The following is a 12,126-nucleotide window of genomic DNA, read 5'->3' on the forward strand; positions in this document are numbered from 1 at the left end:
GCTTTTATTTTATTATCATTCTTCATGCTTCAGTGTTTTCAACAATATAAACCATGACGTAAACATCTGCAGAAAAACATAACTTTACCTTCAATGGAAAAAAATAAATGACACATATCTGCTTTACTTGTAACAAGCATGTGCTATTCTAGTAGGTGTAATAGGTGTACACAGTACAATAATGATTGCTTCTGCAAGTGTGCTATAGGTATGACGAGAAATTTAAAACCAGAATATAGTAACTGACAACTACTGTATGTAGTCGGGATGTGAAATGTATCAAGAAAATAAAGCACAGTGTAGTAAAATTGCTATAAAAATAATAGAATCCATGTAACAAGACACAACCATAAGTAAATAAACATTTTAAATATACTTCTGCAAAGTTGGGTAATGGACTTCCATTATTTACAAATAAATGTTATTTTCTGAATTCATTACTTTTCACTAGAGAATCAAGTTTCCTCTTTGCGATTAATCTGCCATTACCATAGTATAGGCTTCCTTACCTGCTGTTCACGTTTTAGTTGCTTGTAAAATAAGACTGAACATGTATACGTATATATGTACAAAACACAAAAGCCACCTGTCAATATTGTAATATATGTTCAAGAAAGGAATCGTTTTGGAATATTCTGTATTTTTTGCTTATAGCTGCAATCCCTGGAAAATGTGTGTTTTTTTGTGTGTGTGTGTGTGTGTTTTTTAATAGCATTCACTGCTAATCGTGCAGTTTTTTAAGTATCTTCTGATTACAATGGCAATCAGAGTCACATGGTATGTTATGTATAGAACAGAGAGGATTTGGAATACCCCGCCTCATGCACAGAGTATCTTTCCAATCCTCATTCCTTTGGCATAACATGTGGAATGAAGGCTCTGATTATGTGACCCTTTCCTTGGGAACAAGCTTGAGTGTTGAAATGCAAAAATGCAAATGAGTTCCACCCAAGAGGCACTACTACCCTGCAGTTACAGCCATATCAGTCTCCCCACAAATAGATTTTGCAAAGGGGAAGACTGAGAAATAGGAGAACATACTAAACATACAACTCACTTTCACTGTAAAGAGAAACAAAACATGCTGTTAATAAACTGGGCAAAAAACATCAATGTGAGATTGCAGCTTTAAATCATCAATTTTTCAGGTACTAATGGTTGACCAATGACAAGGTTTGAGGGTACAAATTATGAGCACACATCAGCCATTCACAAGACACCCAAAAGAACAATACTCCACCGATATATATATTGCTTCAATTACCTGTACATTCACTATGACATTGTAAAATCAAAGGCTGTAGGTCCTATGCCCACAAGACGAGTCACAGCTTCACAAAATTAAATAGTAGAAGTACATATTTTTTTTCTCTGTTCATTTTTTTTCTTTACACTACGTGCAGCATTGTTTAGTTCATTCAAGTTCCTGGAGAAAGACAAGAAATGGTGCCACATCCAGCAAGAGAAAATGTTTAGGTTTTGAAGAAAAAGGAATATTCAGGTTTCATATGGAGCGGAGTAAAAGCTTTAAAAATCGTTTATCACTGTTGTATATGAAACGTGCTAGACCTAAACCCAAGACATATCAGTCAGGCCTGACATTGGAATGGAATCCTGAGTCATAGCAGCTAATGTTAAGCCACCATCCAAGAAAAATACTAGCCATGGAGAAATGAGGCCTGGAGATACTTGAAGTTAGGTGTCACAACATTCCTCAGGAAAACAGGCTGATGGTAATAGACTTGTCGCCACTGTCCGTAAGTAGATTGTGAGCTAGGTTAGGAGACACATCCACTCAACAGTTCTTTTGGTTCAACAAGAGCATTCTTCAGACGAGACGTAAATGAAGTTGGTAATAAAATCTATTTGGGTATATGCGTGATATGTGATACACCATATATTATTAGTCTCCAGTTAAGTGAAAGCTCCATGTAACCGCAATGTTACTACATGGGACTGGTGATGTCTTTAATACCCTGTAGAATCCTCTTCATATGGCCAACTTTGGCTATCCCCAAATCCTATAAAGCAAAGCAAGTATGTTAATATAAATATGCGCAGTATGACAACTGCATTTTACATAGTATTGGGAATATGAAGATGAGGTGGAAAGCAAAACTAGAACACTCTTCACTTTGTGATTATCAGTCTTTCTATGGTGATAACTAACTTACTGGAAAACCAAAAATATAATGTAAGACTGAAGATCCTACAGAAGAATAAGGAGAACATTTTTCTAATGGTCACTTATGTCACATAGTACATTGGGGGGGATGGTATGAATTTGTTTTGCTTCATAGGAGACATGATGATCATGAGTTGATGATGTGGAAAGGAGACAGTGGCTGAAGGAGGTTTAAGACCCCTTGCAGGGTACCTTGAGATCTCTCCTTTCCAGTAACACCAGCTCTGAGCCCTGGATGTCATGGCGGATAAAAATGTCCTTGTACTCCCCCAAACCCAAAACGTCAAGCCAGGCTGCCACTTCCTCTGTGCCCCATTTATCCACTAGCAGAGAGATGAGGGGAGAGAGAAAAGAATAAATGAAACAAACAAACAAACAAACCAACAAACAAAATAAACAGAACAAATGAGAGAACAAAGAAAGATCTGAGGATGAGACATCAAGCAACAAAGCTTTTCTAGAAAAAAATAATAAGAATTCTCGGTGTCTTATGAAAACCAGACTTTGGACAGGTATTTCAGCTCGGTCAGCCAAGCGAGTGCTGACACCCATCTGTACACTAGCCCCTTGTTACTAGGTGGTAACAATGTACCAGGTCATAGAAAACATATGCTTCTATTATTCTTGCTATATTCATTTTGACCCAATTAATACAATTCTAGAAAGTAATTAGATACATTAAAATACCCCTTTTCCACTAGTGATGCGGGGTCTCAGCCAGGAACCTGACACGGGTGCTACTCGGCTGCAACCCGCATCAGAGCCCCCTTTCCCACTGCACTCACCAACCCGGCATATTGCCCGGTTGGTGACGCTGCTGGTGACGCGGCAGGGGCGGCGCTGGGAGATCACATGATCTCCCAGTGCCGCCCTTCCATACACTGTGAACAGGAGCCGTGTCGCATTGACACGGCTTACCTTTACACTGCACAGGTTACCGGGTTGAACTTGTGCATTTACCCGTGTTTTTTGAGATTTTGGAAAACGGGTATAAGTGACTAGATCTAAGTATAGGGATATAAGTTATTTGCATTTGGCTCAGGTCTTCGCTGTATACAGTAATCAGGAGACCAGTAGGGGTTTGTAGCCACTTTTTCGTCGGGATTCCGGCGGCGGTATTTTACAGCTAGTTGGGATTCCAGGGTAAGCATTGTGATGTCCGGGATCACGACTAGAGGTATTGTAACCACACCCCATCAGAACATGTCTTACTGACAGACAAATTCCTGTGGCTGCTCACTGCAGGACTTGTCCAGGACAACCAGCTGACATTGTTATTAGCTGGGGACAAAGTCTGGTCATCACCGCCATAAATCTAAAGTGGTCAAATGGGAACAGTTTAACTAGCATATGAAGATGAAAATGAAAAATAGATAAAGTTGTTAGTAACCAGCTTGTAGGCAGCACAAAGATACATGCACTATTACATATTCCTTTGTCACTAAAGAAAAAAAACGTCTAATTATTCAGTAATTGTGGCGAGTATGAATCCTAAATGACTTTATTTGTGACCTTTGCACAACTAATATACTGTTCATGCCTTTGCCCCAGCAAATTAAAATATTACTTCTTTACCCATTTCTATGTTTAGGGCCTTATCCAGGTTTGATAGCAAACCAAATAAGCACACTAAGGGGCAAAACCATATGCACTGCTGTTGGGGCAGATGTAACATGTGCAGAGAGAGTTAGATTTGGGTGGGGTGTGCCCAAACTGTAATCTAAATTGCAGTGTAAAAATAAAGCAGCCAGTATTTACCATGCACAAAAACAATGTAACCCACCCAAATCTCACTCTCTCTGCACATGCAATATGGTTTTGCCCATTATTGTGCTTTTTGGTTGCTATCAAACCTGAATAATCCCCTATATTCTATGTTACTGCCTCTAACACTATTCTATCTTTCTCATTTTTGTTGTCTCTTACTAACATATGAGCCACCAAGATATTGTACACGTCTATTGCTCATCACAATATGAGTACTAAAGGGGCATTGTATTAAACCTCGGAGAGAGAGAGATAACAACCAATCAGATTCTGTAATTTATCTCTGCATAGTCTCTGAAATGACAGAAGGCTTGATATCCAAAGACCCCATTCCCAAACACAGTGAGGGGGTGTCATGTAGTGTCTACTATTCTTTGCACAGTCTTTATAGCTGTGTATCGCGGTGTTTACCTGTTAAGGAGCTGTTGGATTTCTGCTTTTGACACTTTTCCTTTTCCTTTCTTGGTTTTGAAATAATTCTGAGTTTGAAGCTTCCTTTGCTGGTCTCAACGCCACTTTCCTAAAGGTAGGCAAATGCATTTTCTGTGACTAGCATTACTAATATTAATGTGCATTTAAAAAAAAAAAATGTTACTACATATAGGCCCTCATTCCGAGTTGTTCGCTCGCAAGCGGATTTTAGCAGATTTGCTCATGCTAAGCCGCCGCCTACTGGGAGTGAATCTTAGCATCTTAAAATTGCGACCGATGTATTCGCAATATTGCGATTACACACCTCGTAGCAGTTTCTGAGTAGCTCCAGACTTACTCGGCATCTGCGATCAGTTCAGTGCTTGTCGTTCCTGGTTTGACGTCACAAACACACCCAGCGTTCGCCCAGACACTCCTCCGTTCCTCCGGCCACTCCTGCGTTTTTTCCGGAAACGGTAGCGTTTTTTCTCACACGCCCATAAAACGGCCTGTTTCCGCCCAGTAACACCCATTTCCTGTCAATCACATTACGATCGCCAGAACGATGAAAAAGCCGTGAGTAAAATTCCTAACTACATAGCAAATTTACTTGGCGCAGTCGCAGTGCGGACATTGCGCATGCGCATTAAGCGGAAAATCGCTGCGATACAAAGATTTTTACCGAGCGAACAACTCGGAATGAGGGCCATAATACGTAGTGTGAGAATTAGGCAGTATGTAAACATTCCAGAGGAAAGCAGCGCAGCAGTGCCCTAGTAACAGTTTTCAAAGTGTCATCTTCCAAGTGCAGAGCATGTACAGGCGTTGGAGATGATAGTGGTCATTCCGAGTTGTTCGCTCGTTGCCGTTTTTCGCAACCCAGCGATTAGGTGGAAAATGCGCATGCGCATGGTACGCAGAGCGCATGCGCTAAGTTATTTAACACAAAACTTAGTAGATTTGCTGGTGTTCATGCGGCGCTTTTCAGTCGCACTGCTGATCGGTGAGTGATTGACAGGAAGTGGGTGTTTCTGGGAGGTAACTGAGCGTTTTCCGGGGAGTGTGCTAAAAAAACGCAGGCGTGCCAGGTAAAAACACAGGAGTGGATGGAGAAACGGGGGAGTGGCTGGCCGAACGCAGGGCATGTTTGTGACGTCAAACCAGGAACTAAACGGACTGAGGTGATCGCTGTCTAGGAGTAGGTCTGGAGCTACTCAGAAACTGCAGGAAATTATTTAGTAGCAGTTCTGCTAATCTTTCGTTCGCTATTCTACTAAGCTAAGATACACTCCCAGAGGGCGGCAGCCTAGCGTGTACAATGCTGCTAAAATCAGCTAGCGAGCGAACAAACTCGGAATGACCACTGTCAAAGTCAAAAATATTACATAAAGAGAACATACAAACTACACACATTTAAGTCGCTATACTTGCAAATATGCGCAGCGAGCACAGCAAAATATGGTAACACACGCATTTACATGGACATGCCACAGAGATGGATTCGACACTTATTTCATACAGTACATAATTATAATAATATCAAGCGCCAGACATCATGATGATTTAAAATTACCTAATGAATTAATGTCATGAATGTGTATTATTTGAACGGAACCAGATACACCTGTCATGTTTACTATTAAAACAAGCAGATTGGTGTGTAGATTAATTTGATACTTGTTATTAAGTTGTAGGACATTGCAGCGGATAATTATGATTGAATGTATAAAAGCTAAAATCACTTTTATTTGAACAATAGAAGTTCCAAACAGGAAACTCAGGCTAGCCCCTTTGGATGTCCCCAAGGGCTGAGCATGTTCAGCACATACAAAGAAACTAGTGACTCAATCATGAATGAGAGAGAGAGACCCCTCCCCCAGAAACTAGTTAACACATTTTGCTGGTCACACAGGAAGGTAGTTCCTGTTTTTTGGTCTCAGAGTTAGTTGCTTTTTGGTCTCAGAGGAAGATGAAGTCTCAGCATGATATTACAGAGGAAAGAGAGAGAGAGAGAGTCATATGGAGGGACAAACTTATATGAGAAAGATATGGTATTGTATCGCTGGCATGTAATTGAAACTGCATATAACTGTATGTAATTGTATGTTCTAACTGTTTACTGTGTGAGTTGTATTCATGTAACTATAGGTATACTGTACTTTGTAATATATATTGAATCCATATCCTTTTAACAACAAATATATACATCAATGAGCTTTGGAACTCAGATAATGTGTGGGTGTATTGTTTTCTCTTATGGGATACAGTGTTTTGCGATGTACAGCGCACTTTTATCGTATATGGTAGTAAGAGGTGCAGGCATTTACAATATATATTAGAGCGGGCATTTTAAATATTTGTGAGAAATCAATTTGGCATTCTTACCACCGATGTGTGGGGACCAAGGGCAGAGTGAGTGTGATGGCTGGGCTCCACCTAATGTGAAAGCCACCAGATGCCTGTAATACAGGAACTCCCAAGATCTGCCTGGTATGTGATGTAAACAAGAGCTAAGCTTACTTAAACCACCAGATTGCTCTCACTACATCTGGAAAAAGGAAGACGGGAAAGGATCTGTTTTCGGTGCACTAGTAGGTTAAGATATAACTTTTATTTGTATATTTAAAATTCATATATATTCTCTCAAAAAAGATTATTGTGAAATATTAAAAAAACATATAATTAGACAATGTGAATGACACAATAAAGGGAAAAAAAGAAAACTGGTTTAAAAAGCTGAGTGTCTGTCTTTGTGGTATCCGTTCAGATGGTCGACCATGTTATGGTCGACAGTCATTAGGTCGACCACTATTGGTCGACATTGACATGGTCGACATGGACACATGGTCGACACATGAAAATGATTGACACATGAAAGGTCGACATGAGTTTTCCACATTTTTTTCTTTTGTGGAACTTTTCCATACTTTACGATCCACGTGCACTACGATTGGGAACAGTAATCTGTGCCGAGCGCAGCGAGGCACCTTGCCCGAAGCATGGCGTCACTGTACGCAAAAAACGACACACAAAAAAAACCTCATGTCGACATTTTCATGTGTCGACCTTTCTCGTGGCGACCATTTTCATGTGTCGACCATGTGTCCATGTCAATGTCGACCAATAGTGGTCGACCTAATGACTGTCGACCATAACATGGTCGACCATTCATACCGGAACAGTCTTTATTTGTCTTTGTAATTCTTCTGTGACGCTATATTCAAGGATATTTTGTATCCATTTCAGTAGTTACAAATGTTGCAGTTCTTCCAAGGCATGAACCTTATGGGCCCCACACACAGCAATTACACTGAAAGATATGAAAGATCTCGTTCATATCTTTCAGTGTGTAGGCACCAACTAGGAACGATACGCAGGGCTATGGGGCTGGGTGATGGGGAGTGAAGAAACTTCCCCCCCCGCCACCCCACCGTCAGTGTTGCTACAGTATGCTACTTATCCAGTTCAGCACAATTTCTATACATAAATTCTTAGCAGTCTGCTAGCTGATCTCCTGTGCCTACAATCTGGGTTTATTAATTATGTCTATTCAATACAGATCCCCAGATTATAACTATTACATATGGGAGTATTGGTTTGATAATATCATATATTCTACATAAATGTGCATACACAGTATAGGTGTGAATAAATTAATCACTCGACACTATAGGTAAGAGGATAAAGTATTTTTAGAGTGAGTGTTATACATTACAATTAGACCTGAGCGCACTGTATTAGCGTAAGTGTGCTCTAGACATATAGGGGGAGATTCAAATGTTTGAAAAGTCAGTTGGGAGTCTGTTTTTTCCCCCCATCTAATAGACAGGAAAAAACAGACACCCAACCGACTTTTCAAACATTTGAATCTCCCTCATAGAATGTAAGTACACAGTTATTATGAGCGTTAGTACATAGTATAAATATTAGTGTATCTTCCGATTTATCCTATCACCTATAATGTCAGGTATTTTTAGGGTGGATGCGAGGTTACACTAATAAATGACTGGACTTTAACAATTTTATATATATATATCAGTGTCTCTATGTATCTATCTCAGAGAGCTGATGGTGATCGCAGCCTGCTTTTCTCCTACTGTCCTGCATGCATAGCGGTCATTAGGATCGTATTATGCTACTCAAGTTAGTGTATCAAACTTATTATTATTGTGGTAGTATTCACATAGGTCTACATATAGCACTGTCACCAGTACATTTAAATGTCAGGTGCCACAGAGATCTGCATTCACAGTAACCGCAGCTATTTGTATCCTACAGTCCCTCATTCACAGCGGTTACAGGGATCGTACTGTGTTAGCTAAACTATGGTGTCACACTTAATAGCCTGACAGTAACATTCATATGGGTTTTTTGCAAAATACTGTCCCCTATATATTTATCAAGCATCACAGAAATTTCTGATATTCAATTATGCGGACATGTGAGACATTCAGCTACAAATCATTACGTACGTTTCGCATTTTAGCTTTATCAAGGTAACCACCAGAGCCTGAGTTCACGAAGTCCTTTTATTACTGTTGTGTCCAATCAGGGTAACCCGCAGGTCATGCAAAGTCAATTTAGGCGCGAGTGTCCGTTGGGATCGAACAGCTCTGTGCTCTCGCAATAACCTGGGCTTCTTCTATACATATGACTGCAGTGCGGGATCTACTTTATGCCCCCGGCTTTCAGCAGGTATACATCGATCCAATCGGAAATCCTATTTTGTGTCCTGGATGTTTTGATTACATCCACTCCCATATAGGGCAATCAATTGGTTTGGTCCTTAAGATTACATAACGTGGAGCCGAAACAATGCAGAAAAAACAGGATTTTAATATCAACCGGTAAATCCTTTTCTCGTAGTCCATAAGGGATATTGGGGAATCTAGTATGATGGGGACGTACCAAAGCTTCCAGAACAGGCGGGAACGTGCAGAGACTGCTGCAGCACCACCTGCCTAAACTGGGTATCAAATTTGGCCAGGGTATCAAATTTGCAGAACTTCACAAAGGTGTTCTTCCCCAACCAGGTAGTAGCTTGGCATAGTTGCAAGGCCGAGACTCCTTGGGCAGCCGCCCAGGAAGAGCCCACTGATCTTGTAGAGTGGGCCTTCAGAGACTTAGAAACAGGTAAGGCTGCCGACACATAGGCCTGTTGGATAGTAAGCCTAATCCAACGAGCAATGGACTGCTTTGAAGCAGGGCAACCCTTTTTCTGCTCATCACAGAGCACGAACAAGGAATCAGTTTTTCTGACCCGAGCTGTGCGCTTGACATAGATCTTCAAGGCATGCACAGCATCCAATGCCTCCGGAGGATCAGAAGCATCAGAACTGGACTGAACCACAATAGGTTGATTCAGGTGAAACGCGGAGACAACCTTTGGCATGAACTGCTGTCTAGTCCGGAGCTCCGTTCTGTCCTTGTAAAAGACCAAGTACGGACTTTTACACGATAAGGCCCCCAATTCTGAGACACCTCGAGCAAAATCCAGGGCCAGTAACATCACTGTCTTCCACGTGAGGTACTTGTATTCTACCGTCATCAGAGGTTCAAACCAGGAGGACTGTAGAAATGCCAACACTACATCCAAATCCCGGGGTGCCGTAGGCGGCACAAAAGGTGGTTGTATGTGGAGTACCCTTTGCAAGAAGGTCTGAACTTCTGGCAACACTGCCAATTTCTTCTGGAAGAAAATGGAGAGGGCTGAAATCTGGACCTTAATGGAACCCAGACATAAGCCCTTATCCACACCAGCCTGCAGGAAACGTCCCAAGTGAAACTCTGCAGGCGGATATGTGCATTCCTCGCACCAAGAGACATATATCCTCCAGATATGATGATAGTGTTTTGACGTCACGTGTTACCTGGCCTGAACCATGGTAGCAATAACCTTCTTGGAAAGGCCCTTGTGAGCTAGGATGCTCCGTTCAACCTCTATGCCGTCAAATGAAGTCGCCGTAAGTCCGGGTAGATGAATGGTCCTCGTTGAAGAAGATCTCTTCGTAGTGGTAGAGGCCAAGGGTCTAAGAGCAGACATATCCAGAAGATCCGCGTACCATGCCCTCCGAGGCCAATCCAGGGCAATCAGAATTGCCTGGACACCTTCATTCCTGATCTGCTTTAGCACCCTTGGGAGCAATGGAATCGGAGGAAACAGGTAGACCAGCCGGTACAGCCAAGGCGACGCCAGTGCGTCCACTGCCCTCACCTGAGGGTACCTGGTCCGTGAGCAATACCAAGGAAGTTTCATGTTGAGATGAGAAGCCATCATGTCTATTTGTGGGCAACCCCACTGGTCATGATCTGCTGGAACACCAGATGGTGGAGCCCCCACTCCCCCAGGTGGAGATCGTGACGACTGAAGATTGCTGACATTGCTCTTGCATTTCTTTCCACCCAGAGGGGTATCTTTGACACCTCTCGCATGCAGGCTCTGCTTTTTGTCCCTCCTTGACAATTGATATACGCCACTGCCGTGGCGTTATCCGACTGTACCTGGATCGTGTGATCCTTGTGCAGAGGAGAGGCCTGAAGCAGAGCATTGTAGATCGCCCGAAGTTCCGGAATGTTGCTCGGAAGGAGGGCCTCGTGGGCTGACCACCTGCCCTGGAACGGCACCCCTTGGGTGACAGCTCCCCAACCCCCGTAGACTTGCATCCATCGTGAGGAGGGTCCATTCCTGAATCCCTAAACTCCAGCCTTCCAGGAGATTGGAGGACTGTAGCCACCACCAGTGCCAGATTAAGGTTCACATGGGCCTGGAGCTGAAATTTATGAAGGGCCTATTGTATTGTATCTACTCTACAGCAGTTGTGACCAACATTTCAGGGGTGTGACTACTGATATGGGGGAAGGTAATCAGTGCTTTTGGGGTGTGGTCAACAAACCCCAAAAAGATCTGTGGGGTGTAGCACAGTAGAGGGCATAGCTACCGTCTACCTTCAACTATCTCAAACGCCCTCTCCTCCTAGCTTATATAAAGTATACAGAATCTGTTATATTGTTGACCATTGCATACAAAACCCCCCCACAAACTATAGTTTATTAAAAAATGAAACTATTTTTGATTATGAAGTGCTTTACCACAAACAAACCTGAACATTTTAGATTTTTCCAATATTTACCTTTGAACCAAGTGTAAGGTGCAGAACATGAATACATAATAATACTAAATAAATATTAAATAAAAATAAAATATGTAGTTTGCACTTTATGCAAATGCTGCTACAAAGCCCTTCCCTGTGTAAAAGTGTGCATCCGAATGTGTGGGGACTGAGACGCCCACTTTCATTGTCTATAGCAATGGTTCTCAAACTGTGTGCTTTGGCATCCTGGGGTGCCTCAGGACACTTGCAGGGGGTGCCTCAGGACACTTGCAGGGGTGCCTCAGGACACTTGCAAGGGGGTGCCTCAGGACACTTGCAGGGGGTGCCTCAGGACACTTGCAGGGGGTGCCTCAGGACACTTGCAAGGGGGTGCCTCAGGACACTTGCAGGGGGTACCTCAGGGCACTTGCAGGGCTACCTCAGGGCACTTGCAGGGCTACCTCAGGGCACTTGCAGGGCTACCTCAGGGCACTTGCAGGGGTGCCTCAGGACACTTGCAGGGTTGCCTTGGATTGGTGGTTCAGGACCAATTCAAACTATTTATAATCAATGTAATAGGCAAAACCAGTGCTGGTGGCTGCCAATCATATAATATGTGGACAAACAGAAGCAAATCTTGTCCCTCACCCACAATTAAACCTAGTGATGACA

At 42.4% G+C, this 12,126-nt stretch overlaps 1 protein-coding gene across 4 annotated transcripts in view; it reads right to left on the minus strand.

Moving 5' to 3' along the window:
* Positions 1-689: 689 nt before the first annotated feature.
* The window catches only part of LOC134948713 (diacylglycerol kinase eta-like), a 374,912-nt gene continuing 363,475 nt past the window's right edge, over positions 690-12,126 (minus strand). For 3 of the 4 annotated variants that reach the window (XM_063936893.1, XM_063936892.1, XM_063936895.1), the window contains 3 exons: positions 4,364-4,472; positions 2,378-2,508; positions 690-2,021 (listed from right to left, as the gene is read on the minus strand). In XM_063936893.1, the coding sequence (XP_063792963.1) occupies positions 1,947-2,021; positions 2,378-2,508; positions 4,364-4,472 (315 nt within the window). In that variant the 3' untranslated portion in view covers positions 690-1,946. The remainder of the gene's footprint in view (positions 2,022-2,377; positions 2,509-4,363; positions 4,473-12,126) is intronic. The other variant, XM_063936894.1, reaches the window with a different exon arrangement.

Source organism: Pseudophryne corroboree, chromosome 8, assembly GCF_028390025.1.
Source record: "Pseudophryne corroboree isolate aPseCor3 chromosome 8, aPseCor3.hap2, whole genome shotgun sequence".
NCBI classification, from domain to species: domain Eukaryota; kingdom Metazoa; phylum Chordata; class Amphibia; order Anura; family Myobatrachidae; genus Pseudophryne; species Pseudophryne corroboree.